This window comes from Delphinus delphis, chromosome 10 (assembly GCF_949987515.2).
Source record: "Delphinus delphis chromosome 10, mDelDel1.2, whole genome shotgun sequence".
Taxonomy (NCBI): Eukaryota; Metazoa; Chordata; class Mammalia; order Artiodactyla; family Delphinidae; genus Delphinus; species Delphinus delphis.
In genome coordinates, this window is record NC_082692.2 from 50390194 (window position 1) to 50413502 (window position 23309).

The 23309-nt window shown below is 42.8% G+C and overlaps 1 protein-coding gene across 2 annotated transcripts in view; it reads left to right on the forward strand.

The window, feature by feature from the left end:
• TGFBR2 (transforming growth factor beta receptor 2) overlaps positions 1-23309 on the forward strand; it is a 95109-nt gene that overhangs the window by 63578 nt on the left and 8222 nt on the right. For both annotated transcript variants that reach the window (XM_060022087.1, XM_060022088.1), the window contains exons 4-5: positions 5991-6790; positions 8691-8832. In XM_060022087.1, coding sequence (XP_059878070.1) covers positions 5991-6790; positions 8691-8832 — 942 coding nt within the window. The remainder of the gene's footprint in view (positions 1-5990; positions 6791-8690; positions 8833-23309) is intronic.

The following is a 23309-nucleotide window of genomic DNA, read 5'->3' on the forward strand; positions in this document are numbered from 1 at the left end:
AAGTGATTGTTATACATATATATATATACATATATACATATATATATATATATATATATACACACACACACACACACATTCTTTTTTTTCATATTCTTTTCCAGTATGGTTTATCACAGGATATTGAATATAGTTCTCTGTGCTGTAGAGACCCTGTTGTTTATCCATTCTATATATAAAAGCTTACATCTGCTAACCCCAGCCTCCCACTCCATCCCTCCCCCCTTGGCAATGTCCTCTATGTCCGTGATTCTGTTTCTGTTTCACGGATAGGTTCATTTGTGTCATATTTTGGATACCACATGTAAGTGATATCACATGGTATTTGTCTATCTCTTTCTGACTTCACTTAGTATGATAATCTCTAGGTCCATCCATGTTTCTGCAAATGGCATTATTTCATTCTTTTTATGGCTGAGTAGTATTCCATCATTGTATATATGTACCACATCTTCTTTATCCAAGAATGGGAGGGATATTGTCCCACATAAGTAATCATTCATTCAGCTTCTACAGGAAACATTTGCTGAGTACCTAAGTGCCCCGCCCTGAGTCAGCTGCTGGGTAGAGCCTGGTGATCAATATGTGTGGATTTACCCTTGTAGAGCTTACTTTTTCATGGGAGGAACAAGCAATCAGAGAATCAAACCCATTTATTTATAAGACATTTTATGTTGTTAAAGACAAGTGTCCACCTGAAGAAAACATGCCCATTGGATAGTCCAGATAGTAGAGGTGGAGTTATAGGAGGGGAACCTTACTTTCTGCTGCATCTCAATATCATTTCATCTGTCCCCTCAATCTTGATCTCCAGGTTCATTCTTTGTTGGACAAGAGAGACCATCCATACTTCTGCACAAGACCTTCTGTTTCACTTGTAGTTCCAATCTTTCTTGTAATCACTTTGTCCCACCACACTGAAGCCTCTAGTCCCACCTGCCTTGGGTCCCACTCAAGCCTGACAGTGTAAGAACTTAGGTTTTCAAGATTCAATCACCAAATTGTTTCCTTCTTCCTATTCTTTAAAATTTTATTGAAGTATAGTTGATTTACAATGTTGTGCTAATTTCTTCTGTACAGCAAAGTGACTCAGTTATACAGACATATATATTCTTTTCCATTATAGTTTGACACAGGATATTGAATATATAGTTCCTTGTGCTATATAGTAGGACCTTGTTGTTTATCCATCCTATATATAATAGTTTGCCTCTGCTAATCCCAAACTCCCATTCCTTCCTGCCCCTCCCCACCTTGGCAAGTCTGTTGTCTATATCTGTGAGTCTGTTTTTGTTTCGTAGATTTGTATCGTATTTTAGATTCCACATATAAGTGATATCATATGGTATTTGTCTTTCTGTGTCTGACTTACTTCACTTAGTGTGATAATCTCTAGGTCCATCCATGTTGCTGCAAATGGCATTATTTTATTCTTTTTGATGGCTAATATTCCATTCTGTGTGAGACACACACTACATCATCTTTATCCATTCATCTGTTGATGGACATTTAGGTTGTTTCCATGTCTTGGCTATTGTAAATAGTGATGCTATGTACATAGGGGTGCATATATCTTTTTGAATTATACTTTTGTTAGAGTATATTCCCAGGAGTGGGATTGTTGGATCATATGGTGACTCTAGTTTTAGTTTTTTGAGGAATCTCCATACTGTTTTCCATAGTGGCTGCACCAATTTACATTCCCACCAACAGTGTAACAGGGTTCCCTTTTTTCTGCACCCTCTCCAGCATTTGTTAATTGTAGACTTTTTAATGATGGGCATTCTGACTGGTATGAGGTGGTACCTCACTGTAGTTTTAATTTGCATTTCTCTAAAAATTAGCAGTGTTGAGCATCTTTTCATGTGCCAGTTGGCCATCTGTATGTCTTCTCTGGAGAAATGTCTATTTAGGTCTTGTGCCCATTTTTTGATTGGGTTTTTTTTTTGTTGTTGTTGAGTTGTATGAGCTGTTTGTATATTTTGGAAATTAAGCTCTTGTCAGTCACATCTTTGCAGATATTTTCTCCCATTCTATAGGTTTTCTTTTTGTTTTGTTTATGGTTTCCTTTGTTGTGCAAAAGCTTGTAAGTTTGATTAGGTCCCATTTGTTTATTTTTGTTTTTATTTCTATTGCCTTGGGAGATTGACCTAAGAAAACATTGGTACAATTTATGTCAAAGAATTTTTTGCCTATGATCTCTTCTAGGAGTTTTATGGTGTCATGTCTTATGTTTCAGTCTTTAAGCCACTTTGAGTTTATTTCTGTGTATGTTGTGAGGGTGTGTTCTAACTTCATTGATTTACATGCAGCTGTCTAACATTCTCAGCACCACTTGCTGAAGAGACTATCTTTTTCCCGTTTTATATTCTTGCCTCCTTTGTTGAAGATTAATTGACTGTAGGTGTGTGAGTTTTCTTCTGGGCACTCTATTCTGTTCCATTGATCTGCATGTCTCTTTTTGTGCCAATACCATGCTGTTTTGATTACTGTAGCTTTGTAGTATTGTCTGAAGTCTGGAAAGGTTATGCCTCCTGCTTTGTTTTCCTAAGGTTTGCTTTGGCTTGGTCTTTTATGGTTCCATATAAATTTTAGGATTTTTTGTTCTAGTTCTGTGAAAATGTCAGGGGTAATTTGATGGGGATCACATTAAATCTGTAGATTGCTTTGGGTAGTATGGCCATTTTAATAGTATTAATTCTTCCAATCGAAGAGCATGAGATATCTTCCATTTCTTTGAATCATCTTTAATTTCTTTTATTAATGTTTTGTAGTTCTCAGCATATTAAGTCTTTCACCTCTGTGGTGAAGTTTATTTATTTTTTTTGATGTGCTTTTTAAAGGGATTGTTTATTTACATTCACCTTCTGATATTTCACTGTTAGTATAAAGAAATGCAACCAATTTCTGTATGTTAATCTTGTATCCTGCTACCTTGTCGAATTTGTCTATTCTTTTTAATACATTCATGTATCTTCCTCAAAAATAGTGATTTTTTTTTTCCCTTTTGGTTGCTGAAATCCTGATGTTTGGGGGTACTTTTCATGTTTTTAGTGGCATCAAATAGGTGTAAGACCTAAGGCTTTCATCTAGAATAGTCAGTGGAAGTTGGCATTTCCACTTAGAACTTCTCTTAAGAATAGGTAGTGGGCTTCCCTGGTGGCGCAGTGGTTGAGAGTCCGCCTGCCGATGCGGGGGACACGGGTTCATGCCCCGGTCTGGGAGGATCCCACATGCCGCGGAGCGGCTAGGCTCGTGAGCCATGGCCGCTGAGCCCATGCATCCGGATCCTGTGCTCCACAACGGGAGAGGCCACAGCAGTGAGAGGCCCAGCAGTGAGAGGCCCGTGTACCGCAAAAACAAAAACAAAAACAAAAACAAACAAACAAAAAAAGAATAGGTAGTTAATCATAGTGCCACTTGACATTGTCTTAGTTTCATTTCTCTCTGTGCTTCTTTAAGTGAAGGCATCAAATACCATTTAGGTAATGGGTTCCCTTTGAGAGATTATCTCTGTTCCACCTGGACTGTATTCTCATCACTTTTTAAAATCACTGCCAGTAGGTGAATACTGCCAGTTATATAATTATGAATCCGTCCTTGGACATGATGTCTGGTCCCAAACCACCTACCCAAACTTTCCTCTCTATTCCTTTGTGCACAGTTGTCAGTTTGGGACTCCTGCTCTTCCTCAGGTAGATCCTGTATTCTTACTTCTCCACATAACATTCCTTCTGCCATCATTGACTGCTTCCCATCCTTCACTGGCCAGCTCACAGTCCTTACCACTGTGCCATCCCTGTCTCTCTGTCTTTCCCACACTCCAGCATAGATGGGGGCACGCATTAGCTTCCATCCCAGACTGCTGGATGTTGCCGGGCAGGTGTAGACACATCCTAACTTATCTGCTGGGTCATCCCCACTTTGAGGGCTGTCCCATCCCCTAGTAGGACCTCAGTAGTTCTGTGTTTAATGAATGAATCTAGCTTCTGAACATGAGGACTGCTCCTTAGTGGGCACCTTTGAGAGAAAATGAATGACTGATAAAGTAATAGAATTCTGGCATCCGTTTCCAGTGGAGACAGGCTAGCACAAAGCTCTCCCTGAACTATAACTATGTTTCCCTGACTCTTGCCCACTGAGCATCTCCAACCGCGTTCTTCTTCCCAAGAAGAAAACTATTTAACCAGAGCCAACCAAGGCCAGCTCATGAATCAAAGTTTGAGGAACAAGACATTGTAGTTACTTAGCTGGTGATAAGGGCTCTTCTCCATTCCCCCACAGAGCCTACCTCACTGGTCCCAGTCAGGAAACTGGCCTGCACTTCCCTTCTATAACTTCTCTCACTAATGTTTCCATTATTGCTACTAAATATCCCTGTTCTATGAAGCTATAAATCACATGACACTGAAAAGAGAAACATTACGGGGATATAAGGTAACTGACTTCCAAAGAGACCCTTACCACAGACCAGTAGGCCCAAAGCTGATGTTTCACGGTAGCCTGGGTGTTGAGCAGAACAGGACAAGTTAGAGTTTACAAAAGAGCACAGACTGCGGCAGGACTGTGGCTGTCTCTTTGTTTTCACCAGATACCATATACGTGAGCACTCTGGAGGCAGGAGTTGTCATTTTCTGTATTCCCAAAACCTCCTGCAGTGCTTGGAGCTTAGTGAACACTCAGTAAATGCTTCATCCATTTATTCAACACTTATTAAGGCCCTCATGTGTGCTAAGTGCTGGTTACAGTCATGGAGAAGAAAGGCATCGTCCCTGGCAGCATAGAGCTCTCAGTCTGCTGGGGTGGAGAAAGTAGGGAAAGGCAGATATGAAACCAATAAATGGAGTCATAGTTATTTAACTCAAATTGTGCTCACTTCTTGCACAGGAAAAATGTGGCATGCTATGAGAATATATAAAATAGAATGTTTCCCTCAATTTCCTTTAGGGAGTGACGTTTAAGCTGAGCTTTGTGGGCGTTTTTTGTGGGTTTTTTTTTTTTTTTTTTTTTAGCAGAGAAAGATTTATTGCAGGGCCATGCAAGGAGAACAGGTAGCTCATGCCCACCACCCCCCGCCAAAACCCCAAATCTCCCGAAGGGTTTCAGTGAAGCATTTTTTAAATTGAAGTATAGTTGACTTACAATGTTGTGCTAATTTCTGCTGTCCAGCAAAGTGATTCAGTTATATATATAGGTACATCCTTTTTTTAATATTCTTTTCCATTATGGTTTATCCCGGGAGATTGAATGTAGTTCCCTGTGCTATACAGTAGGAACTTGTTGTTTATTTTATATGTAATGGTTTGCATCTGCCAACCCCAAACTCCCAATCCATCCCTCTCCCACCTCCCCTACCCCTTGGCAACCACAAGCCTGTTCTCTGTGTCTGTGAGTCTGTTTCTGTTTTATAGATAAGTTCATTTGTGCCATATTTTAGATTCCACATGTAAATGATATCATATGGTTCTTGTCTTTATCTTTCTGATTTACTTCACTTAGTATGATCATGTCTCGGTCCATCCATGTTGCTGCAAATGGCATTATTTCATTCTTTTTTTATGGCTGAGTAATATTCCATTGTATATATGTACCACATCTTCTTTATCCATTCCTCTGTCGCTGGACATTTAGGTTGTTTTTATGTCCTGGCTTTTGTGAATAATGCCAGCAAACCATTTTTAAAGACCAGGCGTGGGAGGGGCATCCCAGGGTATGTGATTAGCTCATGCACAATTCTCTGATTGGTCAATGTTGAGTTTTGATTTCTAAGATGAGTTTTGAGGGAAGAGTAGGAGATATTGACTAGATGGCCAGAGGCAGGCAAGACTGGACAAATGCACACTAGCATCCATGCCTGTAATAAAAACTCACCATATGCTGTCCACAGAAACTATGCTGAAGGTAAAACCTACGATGCTTGGGGTGTGGACCACTTCCTTCCAGTACACACCTGCTGACCCAGCTCCTTCTCTCCTTTGTTTCCACCTTAGAATACGCCACCAACAACCCCGACTTGCTGTTGGTCATCTTCCAAGTGACAGGTGTCAGCCTCCTGCCGCCGCTGGGCATCGCCATTGCTGTCATTGTCACCTTCTACTGCTACCGCGTCCACCGGCAGCAGAAGCTGAGCCCGGCCTGGGACTCGGGCAAGCCGCGCAAGCTGATGGAGTTCAGTGAGCACCTGGCCATCATCCTGGAGGATGACCGCTCTGACATCAGCTCCACCTGCGCCAACAACATCAATCACAACACGGAGTTGCTGCCCATTGAGCTGGACACCCTGGTGGGCAAAGGGCGCTTCGCCGAGGTCTACAAGGCCAAGCTGAGGCAGAACACGTCTGAGCAGTTTGAGACCGTGGCCGTCAAGATCTTCCCCTATGAAGAATATGCCTCCTGGAAGACGGAGAAGGACATCTTCTCGGACATCAACCTCAAGCACGAGAACATCCTGCAGTTCCTGACAGCTGAGGAGCGCAAGACGGAGCTGGGCAAGCAGTACTGGCTGATCACCGCCTTCCACGCCAAGGGCAACCTGCAGGAGTACCTGACGCGCCACGTCATCAGCTGGGAGGACCTGCGCAGGCTGGGCGGCTCGCTGGCCCGTGGCATTGCACACCTACACAGCGACCACACGCTGTGCGGCCGACCCAAGATGCCCATCGTGCACAGGGACCTCAAGAGCTCCAACATCCTGGTCAAGGGAGACCTCACCTGCTGCCTCTGTGACTTCGGCCTCTCCCTGCGGCTGGACCCCACTCTGTCTGTGGATGACCTGGCCAACAGCGGGCAGGTAGGGCAGCCCCGGCCCCCTTGGGCCCCTCCCCTTGCTACTGGCACCCCTCCCTCTCATTTCCATCAGCCCTGCACTCTGACGCTGGTCCAGGGAATCCAGTTAATCCTGACTGCACCCCGCTCTCGTGCCGGGGTACCTCTGCCAACCAGCAGCATTTCTCTCCCTGGTTCTCCAGATCCTTACCAGCCTAGGACAGGCATTTCTCCCTGAGTCAGTTCTCATTTCTCTTCCATTTGGACATTATTTTCCTTTGCTTCGAACACTGCTAGTACTGTATTTCTATCTTTTCCCTGTCTTGGGGTTGTACTCAGCCCTTGCTACTCTGTATTCTTGGTCCTTATATTGTTTCTATTTTGGTTTTGGTTTTTTTGGTTTTTTTTTTTTTTTACCATTTTAGAAGGCAGTCTCCTTGAAGTCCAAATCCACATCCATTTGGTCACATCCATCACAAGGCCTTGAACAGGGAAAGTGACCAATAAGTATTTGTAGAGTGAGTGATGGACTGGGTGAAGGAAGAGTTCCTCTTTTGAAGCACCTCACTGATTAAAATTGAAACCTTTTTGGTTAAGGAGCTATTAGATACTAACATTACCATCATTCTTTATGTTTCACACACCGGAAGCTTGGCTGTGGGTTAGAGTGAAGTGTTGAGAGCACCGCTGTTTCCTCTCACCAGGCTGAGGGGAGTGCTTTTGAAGCATCTAGTCACTGCTCAGGCAGCTCTCTGGGTCCATGGCCACACATCAAGTGTAGAGATAAACATGTAGAAACACGGACAGATTACTGTGCCAGGGTAACAAGTCATGCAATGACCTATTACAAAGAAAAATTTCTTCTAATGCATGCCAGTAAGAAGCGTTATTTGGGGTGATATTATCAACTCACTTGACATTCCCTGGATCCTTGGGAAGGTAGGATTTCATTGTTATTTAGTCAGTCTATACAAGCTGCATTATCAAACATTCAAGTGATTTTTTTCCCCCAGAAGCATTTCTTACATGTTCCTATGTATCGCAGTGTTTTCATACTACCAGTCATCGTTCAAATAAAACTACATAGCATGCCCATCAAAATTATAAAATGAGGGCTTCCCTGGTGGCGCAGTGGTTGAGAGTCCGCCTGCCGATGCAGGGGACACGGGTTCGTGCCCCGGTCCGGGAAGATCCCACATGCCGTGGAGCGGCTAGGCCCGTGAGCCATGGCCGCTGAGCCTGTGTGTCCGGAGCCTGTGCTCTGCGATGGGAGAGGCCACAACAGTGAGAGGCCCGCGTACCGCAAAAAAAAAAAAAAAAAGAAAAAATTAAAATTATAAAATGACCAGGTTTGGGCTCTTAATGGAAATACTTTCATACAATTCAATTTAGCAGAGATTTTATGTAATTATATGACACGCTCGGCACACTAGAATGTGCCATGGGGTAAACAAAGAAGATTAAGACAATTCTCAAGTGACAAAAAATTAATGGCAATTATTATTTCACCACAAATCTTGGAGTTACAAGGGTGAAAAAATATTTAATTTGCAAAAACAAAAATCAACATCAAAAGTATCACTGATGTGGTCGCTCAGGTTCTCTGCAAGGATGTTATTGTATACATGATATGATGACATATGTCACGGGGCTAAACAAAGCAGCTCTGGGGTTTGGCATTTCCTTATTGTGGCATTTTTTTCTTTATATTCATTAAAAAATTTTTTTTAATTCATTTATTCATTTATTCAAAAAAATAATTACATAAGCTGTACATTTCTGTGCAGGTCTCGTTACTTTAAAAAGCATTGTGCTTTTTAAAGGTCCACTACCCGTGTAGGGACAAACATCAGCTATATTTTGAAAATAGGTACGGTACGCAGCTGCAATTCAGTGATGGACCTCAATGTCTTTTTCTGCTTTAGGTGGGAACGGCGAGATACATGGCTCCAGAGGTCCTAGAGTCCAGGATGAATCTGGAGAATGTCGAGTCCTTCAAGCAGACAGATGTCTACTCCATGGCCCTGGTGCTCTGGGAGATGACGTCTCGCTGCAGCGCAGTGGGAGGTAGGCATGGACACCGTCACGGTGCAGTGGTGCCTCACGCGCCTTCGAGCGCGATGTTGTGCTCTTTGCTTCAACATGGTTCCAGGGATACAGAGCGCTCATTGAGATCTGGTAGGACACAGCTATTCCAGAACGATCCGGAATGGTGCTAAAAAGCCTAGGTTTTATAGCTGAAAGCCAGGTTTGGAGCACAAAGCATTTTATCTCCTTTCCTGAAGTTTATAATTACTTTTCTCTTGACGCATCGCGCCACAGATATTTACATATCTGGCAAGAGATGAACACTAGTAATATAAGAATTATTTCTTATCAAATGGGTACCATGATTCAGAAAAGTATCTGACTTTAGTTTCTTTTTGTATTTTAAGGTTTTTCAGAATTATATGGTACAGGAACTGGATTTGACTCAAAATTTACTTTTATGGACATAACTTCCCTTTGTTGAACAAAACAAGCAAAATGGTTTGACATATTTGTTTAGGTTTTGAAAAATCTAATGAAGAGAGGTTATTGAGGAATGCAGTATTCTTCTGGGGTACAGGGGGATGTCATCGTTTTAGAGAGCATTGTCCCCTGATCTTCTTGGAGATGGGATTGGCTAATGTCTACATCACTTTATCCTTTTCTGACCCTTCTCTCAGTGGTTTCCGTCAGGGTCTTAGGTCTCACCTTAGAAAATTGATGTATCCCAACGTGGTCCTGGCTAGATGCTAAGTCAAGCCAAGCTAACACCAATTTTAACCCTTTGTTTTGTAATAATGTTAGACACACAGAATCACTGCGTGAGTAGCACAGGGAGTTCCCATATGCTCTTCACCCAGCTTCCCCTTGTGCTAACACCTTACCTAAACCAAGCACAGCTGCAGAAGATTGGACATTGACATTGGTACCATGTCTTTAATTAATCTATGGGACTAACTTGTATTTCCAAGCCCCCAGTAATGGGGCACAGGATCCACTCCAGGATTCCACGTTACCTTAGCATCCAGGCCACCTCAGTCTCCTTTGATGTGTGACGGTTGCTCAGTCTGTTCTTTCGTGACCTTGACACTTGGGAAGAATTCAGACCAGGTATTTTATAGCCTGTCTCTCACTTTGGGTTTCTCTGATGTTTTCTCATGATTAGATTGAGGTTGTGCATTTTTAGGCAAGAATACCACAGAAACGATGTTGAGCCCTACTCAGGGTGTCACATGCGGGTGGAGATGCCAGTGTGCTGTCCAATCTCATCATGTGCTGAAGGTGTCTCCACATTTCTCCCTGTAAAGATACTACCTTTTCCACTTGTAATTTATACAAATCTTGTGGGAAGGCACTTTGACCTGTTTCTACTAAACACCTGTTTAGTAAGGAGACTAGACCTGTTTTTTACCATTATTTTACCTGCTAATTCTAGGGTCCATCAGTAGTTCTTGCCAGCTACAGTTATTACTGTAATGTTTGCCTAATGGTGATTTTCTGTTTTTCTTTTCCCTTCTACATTTATTCATAGATATTCTGCTTACGAAATATCTGTCCTTTCTCTCACCAGCCCCTTTTATTTATTTGTTTTACTATGTATTTATATGAGTATGAAGTTGTGGATATTTATCTTATTCTATGGGTATTTAATATTATCAATATTTATTTTGTCGCTTAGATCATAACAGCTTTGGTCACTGGGCCAAACTACCTAGCATTTTGCTCCAGGTGGATCTGGTTGGCACCATTTCCTGCTCTGACAATTCCTCCTTTTGAGAACCTTCTTAGCTGACTCTCTAGGATGGGTCCTGCTGGGAGCCTTGCTGTCCCATCACCTGTTTCCCTGGGTCCCTGCATGGGAATGGCACTTCCTGTCTGGTTGACCCTGTTATTTTCTGGTTTCCTGCCTGAGATGTCTTCCCAAAAGTAACAGTTTTTTCTTGCACAGTGAAATTTGTTTAATCAAGTTTTAGCCACTGAGAATCATTTTCTACTTGAAAGCTTTGACAGCTCGAAAATGAATCCTTAGACCAGACCAGTGTGAGTTGTGTCAGAAGAGACGATGATGCTGTTGTCATCGTCTCAGAATAAATTTACCTCGTTTTTGGTATCTCTCTTATCCTTTCAAGCCCGTCATTCTATAAACGTGAGCTGGAGACTGTGTCCCTGTCTTCCCCTCTGGCAGTGCTGCCAGCTTCTTAAGGCCTGATGTGAGCTCCCTGCTTCCTCGGTTATCAATGACCGACGCCCTTTCCTGTTGATATTTGCTGAGTGTGGAAGAATTCAGGCTAATGGGGAAGAACCGAGTTCACCAGCTTTTACAAGGTCTAAAAACGGATACAGTATAAATAAGTTTTCCCAAGGAAGGAACAGGGTCCCATTTGTTTAGCAAGCCTCAAAAAACCTTTCATAACCTTTAGGATAAGAACAGACAGCTTTAGGGAACCGGAAAGAGGCCATCCCGGTTTTCATTTTGTTTGATCTTAAGCCCACAGTACTGTTCCTCCCATCTCCGCTCAGGCTGCAAAAATCAAAGTTCTTTGTCTATCCTCACTTTTGTCCAGCAGACAGCCCTTCACTTGATTAAGTGCGTGAACTCATGTATTAAACCCTTTCTTTTGCCTTCTTTTAAAAGTACTGTTTTTTTCTGGGGTTTTTTTTGTTTTCTGTTTTTTTTGTGTCTGTGCTTCAAAACCCGTGAAGGCAGATTTTCAGCCTAGTCTTAATTACAGAGACTTTTCTTTTATATATAAAGAGCCCCTTAGAGGGTACATTAAAGTTAGTACCTTCTAAGGGAAGTTAGGGTGTGTTCCCTCTAACCTGTTGTACAAACACAGATGGAAGGACAAGTATTTCCATGAAGAAGCTTGCTGTCTACTGATGAAACAGACTTTTTTTTTCTCCTTTACTTCTAAAAACTTTGCACATTCAGACACATTTCTTACCTTACACATAAAAGAGACAATATTCCTCTAGTTGATATTACGCCTTAATTTATACAGAGAGAGGGGCAGGATATAAAAGGGCTTTCCTGAAGCTTAAACTTCTTTCTGTGACTTGAAAATACAGCATATGTAATTACTATTTTTCATGGACAGTCTCATTTCAGAAAAGGAAATGTGGAAAATGCTTACCTCAGTGTGATGAGTTACAGATTAATATTTTATTTCACAATATAGATCCACTGATATTCTCTCCCATTTATTCTGAGCAGCAGGACATCTAACTGAATGAAGCAGGAGACTAGGCATCAAAGGATGGTCTTGCAGGAGAAGGTGAAATCCCAGCTTTCCTGACTCGAGTGACTCTGTTCTGTTCTCAGGGCTGAGCCCAAACTCTTGGCGTGGATGCCCAGCAGGCCTCGCCTGCTTCTCTCTGCGTTTATCACAGGTCTTAGTGCTAGGCTTTGTCTTGTACTATTTACTGGGCCTAGAACACCGAAGGAGACTTTTTTACAGGCGAGGCAGGGGACAAGGAACTGAGTGCCCAGATTGGCTAAAGGGAGTTCAACAGTAGGGTCAGGCAAGGAGGGTTAGGTCAGCTCTCAAAGGAACAATGAGGCTCAGAAGTGTCCTCTCTGTGCAAGAAGTACAGAGGAAACACGAACAAGAGACAACACAACACTGGAGAAGCCGCACTCTTCTCAGGTGAGAAAATGCAGAGGTGGTAATAGCACTCTTTGGAAGCCAGCTGGTCCAGCTACCTTACCACAAGATTCCACCTAGGAGCTCAAGAGATGGGTTGTCATAATTGAAGAGAGTCGTCAAAAGGGAAAGACTTTCTGGTAGAAGTAGGTTTGGTCCAGATGAAGAAGGCCACGGAGAAACAATAACTACCATTACATAAGCAATTGCTTCATGGAACAACTCATTCCATCTACCAAGGACTCTTTGAAGGGTGTGCTGTTACTAGCCCCATTTTACAGATGGGAAAACTGAGGTTTTAGGAGGTGGGAAAGTTGTGGAGACAAGCATCAGAGCCCTGTTGTCTGGCTCTGGCCCACAGGCCCTAACCTTCCTAGTACAGTGTTGGCCTGACCAATGGAGAGCATGTATAGCCCATGGCAGCTAGAACTACCATTATTATTTTTACAGAACTGGGTAGTCAATGCTACTCTGTGTATTGTGACCTTTGACTTGAAGCCTTTCTGGAAGCATCTGGCAAGACAGTCACACACTTGGGGAACATTCAGTGATGGCCTCACTTCTGAACATTTCCAGTGGTTGACTTGACTTTCGTCTCATCTCTGGGTGAGTCTCTGTTAAAAGAATCCCAAAGCTATTAAATGCTGTAGCGTGTTACAGCCTCAGTGCCTTAAAGTCTGAGATAACTTCCTTATCCTTATTTCTCTGAAGATATATCTATTCATTCTTTCATTCACTAAACCAATATTTATCGAGTACCTACTGCATGGAAGGCATTACTCAAAGTGCTCAGGGTACAGAGACTCTCAGGAGATGGCAGAGTAGAAGGATGTGAGCTCATCCCCCTCACAAAAACACCAAAATCACCACTAACTGCTGAACAACTATCGATAAAAAAATGCTGGAAGCTATCAAAAAAGATATACTACATCCAAAGACAAAGAAGCAGCCACAACAAGATGGTAGGAGGGATGCAATCGTGATAAAATCAAATCCCATACCCATCGGGTGGGCAACACACAAACTAGAAAATAACTATATGGCAGAAGTTCTCCCACACGAGTGAAAGTTCTGAGCACCATGTCAGGCTCCCCAGCCTGGGGGTCTGGCATCAGGAGCCCCCAGAGCATCTGTTCTGAAGGCCAGTGGGGTTTGATTGCAGGAATTCCACAGGACTGGGGAAAACAGAAACTCCAGTCTTGAAGGGTGCACACAAGGTTTCGTGCACACCAGGACCCAGGGGAAAAAGAAGTGACCTCTTAAGAGCCTGGGCCAGACCTACCTGCTGTTTATTAGAGGGTCTCCTGTGCAGGTAGGGTGTGGCTCTGGCTCACTGCGGGGACAAAGACACTGGTGGCGGTAGTTCTGGTGAGTACTCATTGGCGTGAGCCCTCCTGGAGGCCACCATTTTCTCACCAAGACCTGGCCCCACCCAACAGCCTGTAGGCTCCAATGCTGGGACGCCTCAGGACAAACAAACAACAGGGTGGGGACACAGCCCCACCCATCAGCAGAAAAGCTGTCTAAAATCTTCCTGAGCCCATAGCTTCCTGCTAAACACACCCCTTGACACAGCCCTGCCCACCAGAGGGACAAGAACCAGCTCCAGCCACCAGTGGGCAGGTACCAGTCCCTCCCACCAGGAAACTGGCACAAGCCTATTGAGCCAGCCTTATCCACCAGGGGGCAGACAGCAGAAGCAAGAAGAAATAAAACCCTGCAGCCTGTGGAACAGAAACCACAATCACGGAAAGTTACACAAAGAGATGGCAGATGAATATGTCCCAGATGAAGGAACGAGATACCCCAGGAGAACAACTAAGTGAAGTGAAGATAAGCAATCTACCTGAAAAAGAATTTTCATACACCACAGTCAAGTGCGATTTATCTCAGGGATGCAAGGATTTTTCAGTATCTGCAAATCAATCAGTATGGTACACCACAATAATAATTTAAAGAATAAAAACCATTTGATCATCTCAGTAGATATAGAAAAGTTTTTGACAAAATTCAACACCAATTTATGATGAAAACTCTCCAGAAGGTGGGCATAGAGGAAACACACGTCAACATAATTAAAGGCCGTATATGACAAACCTACAGCTAATATCATGCTCTGAGGAAATGCTTTCAGCTTTTCACTGTTAAGATAAGGAAAAAGACAAGGATGTCCACTCACCACTTTTATTCACCATAGTTTGGAAGTTCTAGCCATGGCAATCAGAGCTGAAAAAGAAATAAAAAGAATTCACATTAGAAAAGAAGGAAAACTATCACTGTTTGCAAATAACATGATACTATACATAGAAAAATCCTAAAGATGTTACCAAAAGACTACTATAGCTCATCAATGTATTCGGTAAAGTTGCAGGATACAAAATTAATACACAGAAATCTGTTGCATACACTAACAAAAAAAGATCAGAACGAGAAATTAAGGAAACAATCCCATTTACCATCGCATCAAAAATAATAAAATACCTAGGAATAAACTTACCTAAGGAGGCAAAAGACCTGTACTCAAGAAACTATAAGATGGTGATGAAATAAATCAAAGATGACACATACAGATGGAAAGATATACCGTGTTCTTGGATTGGAAGAATCAATATTGTCAAAATGACTGTACTACCCAAGGCAATCTACAGATTCAATGCAGTCCCTATCAAATTACCAATGGCATTTTTCACAGAACTGGAACAAAAAATCTTAAAATTTGTATGGAGACACAAAAGGCCCTGAATAGCCAAAGCAATCTTGGAAAAGAAAAACAGAGCCAGAGGAATCAGGCTCCCTGACTTCAGACTATACTATAAAGCTACAGTCATCAAAACAGTATGGTACTAGCACAAAACCAGAAATATAGGTCAATGGAACAGGATAGAAAGCCCAGAAATGAAACCATGCACCTGTGGTCAATTAATGTACAACAAACGAGGCAAGACTATACAATGGAGAAAAGCGAGTCTCTTCAATAAGTGGTGCTGGGTAAACTGGAACACTACATGTAAAAGAATGAAATTAGGGCTTCCCTGGTGGCACAGTGGTTGAGAGTCCGCCTGCCGATGCAGGGGACACGGGTTTGTGCCCTGGTCCAGGAAGATCCCACATGCCGCGGAGTGACTAGGCCCGTGAGCCATGGCCGCTGAGCCTGCGCGTCCGGAGCCTGTGCTCCGCAACGGGAGAGGCCACAACAGTGAGAGGCCCGCGTACCACGCAAAAAAAAAAAAAAAAAAAGAACGAAATTAGAACATTCTTTAACACCAAAAATAAACTCAAAATGGATTAAAAACCTAAATGTAAGACTGTACACTATAAAACTCTTAGAGGAAAACATAGGAAGAACAGTCTCTGACATAAATTGCAGCAATATCTTTTTTGATCCGTCTCCTAGAGTAATGGAAATAAAAACAAAAATAAACAAATGGGACCTAATTAAACTCAAAAGCTTTCGCACAGCAGAGGAAAACATAAACAAAATGAAAAGACAACCCACAGAATGGGAGAAAATATTTGCAAACGATGTGACCGACAAGGGAGTGATCTCCAAAATATACAAGCAGCTCATGCAGCTCAATGTCACACACACAAAAAAACCCAATCAAAAAATGGGCAAAAGATCCTAAATAGACATTTCTCCAAAGAAGACATACAGATGGTGAAGAGGCACATGAAAGATATTCAGCATTACGAATCATTAAAGAAATGCAAATCAAAACTACAATGAGATATCACTTCACACCAGTCAGAATGGCCATCACCAAAAAGTCTACAAACAATAAATGTTAGAGAGGGTGTGGAGAAAAGGGAACCCTCTTGCACTGCTGGTGGGAATGTAAATTGGTGCAGCCACTATGGAGACCAGTATGGAGGTTCCTTACAAAACTAAAAATAGAGCTATCATATGATCCAGCAATCCCACTCCTGGGCATATATCCAGAGAAAACCATGGGTCAAAAGGATATGTGTACCCCAATGTTCATTGTAGCGCTGTTTATAATAGTCAAGACACAGAAGTAACCTAAATGTCCATCAACAGATGAATGGGTAAAGAAGATGTGGTATGTATATACAATGGAATATTACTCAGGCATTAAAAAGAATGAAATAATGCCATTTGCAGCAACATGGATGGACCTGGAGCTTATCATAGTAAATGAAGTAAGACAGAGAAAGACAAATATCATATGATATTGCTTATATGTGGATTCTAAAAAAAAAATGATACAAATGAACTTATTTACAAAACAGAAACAGACTTAGAAAACACACTTATAGTTACCAAAGGAGCAAGGTTGGCCGGCAAGGGGTGATAAATTGGGAGTTTGGGATTGACATATACACACTACTATATTTTAAATAGATAATCAACAAGGACCTGCTGGTGGCTCAATGGTTAAGAATCTGCCAATGCAGGAGACACAGGTTCGAGCCCTGGTCCGGGAAGATCCTACATGCTGCAGAGCAACTAAGCCCATGCGCCACAACTACTGAGCCTGTGCTCTAGAGCCTGCGAGCCACAACTACTGAGCTCGCGTGCCACAACTACTGAAGCCCACACACCTAGAGCCCACGCTCCGCAACAAAAGCCACAGCAATGAGAAGGCTGTGCACCGCAACAAAGTGTAGCCCCTGCTTGCTGCAACTAGAGAAAGCCCATGTGCAGCAACAAAGACCCAATGCAGCCAAAAATAAATTAATTAATTAAAAAAAATAATAATACCTGAGAAATGTACAGTATGACCTCAAAGGAAAAAAAAATACTAAGCACAGGGAACTCTGCTTAGTATTCTGTAATAACCTGTAAAGGAAAAGAATCTGAAAAAGAATAGATATATGTATATGTATAACTGAATCACTTTGCTGTATGCCTGCAACTAACACAAATTGTAAATCAACTGTAGTCCAATTTAAAATAAAAATTAAAAGAAAATGCGAAGGATGCAGCAGTGGGAAAAAAAGAGACCCTGTCCTCAAGGGACTGGGTGTCTAATGAAGAGCTACTATGCTAGAAAGACAAGTACTGCATGAATAGATATAAAATCATAACTTAAGGGCTGGGGGTGTGTATGATGATTGCAGAAAGAAAAACAAAATAGAGTTAGGGGATAGCTAATAACAGGGGTTGTTACTTCAGGCACTTGGGTCATCTGAAAGTATAGAAAAGAGAAACCAAGAAAACAGGTTTTTCAGAGTTGCTTGAGGAGGGAACAAATGGAAGGAGGTGGCCAGTGTGTTACTGTTTTATAAAGAAGGAGGAAAGCCATGAACTCACCATCCCTCCAGGACAAATCAGGAGAGTTGTTCTCTTCTACAAAGAAGTCTCTGTCCTGGCTTTCGGCTTGTCTGGTGTCCATGCAAGTGTTTGCACCGTGTGTGGTGTGTGGGAAGCGGAGGAAGGTGGGTCCTTCAGGGCCCCCTCTGGGAGCACAGCAGGCACAATATTCACGTCACCCGAGCCAACCGGGCCCCCAGGCTGGCCGACTTCCAAATCCCTGGCCATGTCGGCCTTTGAATAGCAGCTGACACACAGCAGCCAGCTGAGCAAGTATTTTCACAAGAGGAGAAACACAACCCCAGCTTGCTGCAGCCTGTGAGGCAGACAAAACATGCAAAAGAATCAAAAGGAAAGGAGGGAAGAAAAAAAAGAGGGGTGGGAGAGGAGTGAAGAGAGCCTGGGATCGCAGCCTTCATCTTCCTGCATTTCCAGGCAGGATAATTTGGAAGGAAGGCAGATATAAAAGTCAGGGTTGTGCTCAGGCAAAAACTGCCAACAACTTCACGGCTCTATGAAGTTGGAACCACGATCAAAACAGCAGCTGCAGACCAGATGCTGACTTTCAGGGAGTGAGCATCTCCGCTGCCTGGGTCCCCTCTGAGCTCCAGAGCCGGAGACTGCAGACTTTCTCCTGAGAGCCTCCAGCCAGACAAAGAGATGCTGTGGGGCCAGGATGGGGCGGTGGCCCTCAGTGAAAGGACTGCGGTGGGGAGGATGGGATGGGGGTGGGAAGAAGAGCAGAGAGATCTAAAACTTTCTTAGAACAGAGGCTGTGTGAAGCCCTCAAGGAAATCCCAAGGTCCCCATTGCGCCTATAGGGAGGCAGGCAGCTGAGGCGCGAGAGGGAGCCTGGTCCCAGCAGGTGGTCCTGCCGTGGTGAGCGGGGTATCTGCCTTGGGTTGGGTGCCTCGGGCCCTGGAACAGGAGCCTGAGCTGACATTCTGTAGGAAAAAGAGGGCAGGAAAAGCCACGGAGAGAAGGAACAGGCAGTGAGTCAGGAAGGGGAGGGAGCTGATGAGCCCTGTGCTAGCAGGCAGGTCACCATGGGGACAACCAGAGCATGATCCCACTGGGGACCCTGGCAGTGCACAGAGCCCACGTGCACCTCAGCATCACACCCCCGGCTCAAGGAAGCCCGGTTTATCTTCCAACCCCCATCTGCTGCTGATTGAGGACTGCCCTTGGGGCACGTTGGGAGGGTGGACCCCAGACGCCGGCCTGACCCTCTTGGACTTGGGCCAGCGTGGGTGCACAGGGTGAGTGCTGAGCGCTGTGGCCAGCGTCCTAGGGTAGTAAGCGTGCCCTCGGCCGGCATCCACGGTTCGGCATCCGCGGATCCAGCCACTCACGGATCTTGTACTGTGTTTACAGTCCACGGTTGCTTGAATCGTGGATGCAAAGCTCGCATATACAGAGGGGCAAATATGGGGCTTGTGCGTCTGCAGATGTTGGTATCTGCTTCTGGTCCTGGAACCAACGCCCCACGAGTACCGAGGGAGGACTGTGTTAACGATGGTCAGCACTTGCGCTTTCTCTTGTTTTGTGGATACAGAAACTGAGGCACAAAGAGTTGATGTCTCTTTTCCAAGTCCTCATCTCTAGTTTATGATGGGTCTGGGGTAAACACAATGAATAATACCCCTACTTATGATGCATACCGTTAGCACTTTTTTTTTTAAGTGCTAAACTCGATCTTACTCTCTAAGCTGTTTGCTTTTTTTCTTAGAGGCATTTCCAAAATTTTTAAAAGATGGTATTTATTTTATTTAATTTATTTTTATTTTTAATTTTTTGATGGTATTTATTTTAAAAGATGGCACTCTCTGAACTAACCCCACTCACCTTTTGACTTGCTTTCTCTGCAGTTCTTCACATTATTTGATCAAAGGCACAAAAAGAAAAATGCAACAGTCTCATTTTTCTCCATCTGCACCACCATCAGCCTTATCCCAGGGGGAGCTCTGGAGCATGAATTGCACAGTAGTCATCTCCTCTAGGGGCAAGACAGACTGTTAGAACTCCCGTGTTGACCCAGCAATACATTACCGGGCATATACCCAGAGAAAACCATAATTCAAAAGGACACATGCACCCCAATATTCATTGCAGCACTATTTACAATAGTCAGGACATGGAAGCAACCTAAATGTCCATCAACAGAGGAATAGATAAAGAAGATGTGGTACCTATATGCAATGGAATACTACTCAGCCATAAAAAAGAGTAAAATTGGGTCATTTGTAGAGACGTGGATGGATCTAGAAACTGTCATACAGAGTGAAGTAAGTCAGAAAGAGAAAAACAAATACCGTATATTAACGCATATATGTGGAATCTGAACAAATTGGTGTATACGATCTTATTTACAAAGCAGAAATAGAGACACAGATGTAGAGAACAAATATATGGATACCAAGGGGGAAGTGGGGGGGATGATTTGGGAGATTGGGATTGACATATATCCACTACTATGTATAAAATAGATTACTAATGAGAACCTGCTGTATAGCACAGGGAAGTCTACTCAGTGCTCTGTGGTGACCTAAATGGGAAGAAAATCCAAAAAAGAGGGGGTATATGTATATGTATAGCTGATTCACTTTGTTGTACAGTAGAAACTAACACAACATTGTAAAGCAATTATACCAATTAAAAAAAAAAAACTCCCATGTTACTTCGTCATTGGCTACAGACTGCCCTCCAGGCCAGGAAGCTCCCATCATCCAAGGGTAATTCTCCATAGAAGGGAGAAATTGTGAGCCCTTACAACTCAGCGTTTGCAGCACCTCGGGGCTGTGGTGTTCTTGGCTTGGTAAAGGGGGTCTAGGTAGGCTGCCAACCACATCTGCCATGGCAGCCAAAAGAGTTGGAAATGGAGAATCAGTGGACTGATACATTGTCTAAGGAGCAGTTTATGTCAATATGCAAATCATATTACATTATATTACATTATATTATATTATATTATATTATATTATATTATACAAACCTCAGGGCATGGCACTAAGAGAGCATCATTATTTGATTAGATTGAATTACAGGATAGTTCTGGAGGGGGACATGGAGGTCATCTAGTTCAGCCCATTCATTTTATAGAAAAGAAGATTTAGGTCAGAGTAAACCCTTACTGGGAACTTATCTCTTGCTTGAATTCAAGCCAGCTCATATTTATTGAAAGCCTACTGTGTATAAGGCACAATTTCAGCAGACACAAAACTCAGCCTCTGCCTCAGGCCTTAGGAGTTTACAGTCCGGTAAAAGATAAGGGACTAGAAGAAAGAAATAAGGTGTATAAATACCATGCAAATTGAAGTTCAGATCTCACCCCAAGAGCAGTACAGATTAAGTGCTATGGGCACTTGAAGGCAAATGCAGACACACAGAAGGATGGTTTGTGCTTGTCTCAAAGTGGTGGAGGAGGGGAGGGCTTCATCCCAACTAAGGAAAAGGAAAATACCCTGCCAGCTCTTCTAGTTGGGTGAGGCGGAAAAAGATAAATATGCAAGTGAGGTTCTGGGAAAGGGGGAAAATCAAATAAACAAGAACAAGCCATCTCTTTCCAAAATGTCATTTCGCCTTAAATGCTTCTTCAATTCTCAGCCTGGATGGGCAAATTATTGAAAGTTTCACTCATTAAACAGGGTTATTTTGAAGTAAAGGCCAAAGGTCCTATTTATTTTGGAGGAAAATGGCGAATCCAGCCCACTCTTCCCTTTTGGCTCAGGCATGTTTCAGTACTGGAGTGATTTTATTTTCTAAATTGTCCTGTGATGCACTGACATGGGTATTGTCCCACCCACTTAAATTAATAGATGTTCTAATATTCACCCAGAGTTTATGCATTGGCCACTTTGGACAGGATCTAAGAGTAATTCATTCATTCGCTCAACAAAGCATTTATTGAGAGCCTGTTGTATGGGAGGCCCTGCCATGGGTGCCAGGAATACAAGCATGAGAAAGGGGCCCTGAACCTGCCTGCAGACGCTCACCATCTGGTCGAGTGAGACAGATGAGCAGTGGCTGTACACCCTAAAATAGAGCTCTGCCCCAGACGTCTAATAAAGAATCGCTCTGGGGATATTCAAGGAAGCTTCTATAAAGATATCGACCCTAGAACATGAAGGGGGATCAAGATGGCAGAGTAGGAAGACCCCGAGCTAACCTCCCCCCATGAACATGCCAAAGTACCACTACATATAAAGCAGATCTCTCTGAGAATGACCTGAAGATTAGCAGATCAGCTCTCCTATAACAAAGGCTATAAAGAAAGAACCACTCAAAGTCAGGTAGGAGGCAAGGAAAAGTGATCTCGTCCAGACCCACACCCCTACTGCATGACCCAGAAGAGGAGGGAGTATCACAAGCTCCAGGATCCTCCCTGGGAAGCAGGAGGTTTGAGCCCCATATTAAGCACCCCAGCCCTGGGGTCTGGCACTGGAAGTTGAGCCCCCTCAGCTGGTTGGAAAACCAGTGGGGCTTACCAGAGGACTGTAAAGAAACCAAGACCCCACTCTTGAAGAGCACACAGATTTGCTTGCTCCCTGCCCCAGAGCAGAGGCAGCACCCCAGGAAAAGACACGGTCCGTGCTCACTTCAGATCCAGCTCTCCCACCAAAGCCACAAAGGGCACATGCAGACTGCATAGGGATGCACACAAGGATATGCCTTCAAGATCAGGATAGATAACTTTTTCACTTAATTTAAGAGAGACAAACAGAACTAGTCAAAGTGAGAAGACAGAGGACTCTATTTCAAATGAAGAAACAAGATAAACCCCTACTGAAACACAGATAAATAATTTACCGGATATAAAGAATTCAAAGCAATAGTAATAAAAATACCTTGATACAAATGAAAATAAAAACACAACTTTTCAAAAATCTGTGGGACATAGCAAAAGCAGTTCTAAGAGGAAAGTTTATAGTGATACAGGCCTACTTCAAGAAACAAAAATCTTAAACAACCTAACTTTCTACCTAAAAGAGTTAGAAAAAGAACAAACAAAGCCCAAAGTCAGCAGAAGGAAGGAAATAATAAAGATCAGAGAGGAAACAAAATAGAGATCAAGAAAACAATAGAAAAGATTAATGAAACCAAGAACTGGCTTTTTGAAAAGAGAAACAAAATGGATAAACCTTTAGCCAGGTTCACCAAGAAGAAAAGAGAGAGGACCCAAATAAACAAAATAAGATATTAAGGTGGAGAAGTAACAACTGATATCACAGAGATAGAAAAAAATCGTAAGATAATACTATTAACAGTTATGCCAACAAATTGGACTACATGGAATAAATGGACAAATTTCTAGAAACATACAACATACCAAGATTAAATCAAGAAGAAACAGAAAATTTGAAGAGACCAATCACTAGAAGTGAAATTGAATTTGTAATTAAAAAAATCCCAGCAAACAGGGCTGGATGTCCAGGGCTGGATGCCTTCACAGGTGAATTCTACCAAACATATAAAGAAGAGTTAATGCCTTTATTTCAAAAACTATTGCAAAAAAATTGAAGTGGAGGGAACACTTCTAAACTACGAGGTCAGATTTACAATTTACAAATTCTAAGAGGTCACCATTACCCTGACACAAA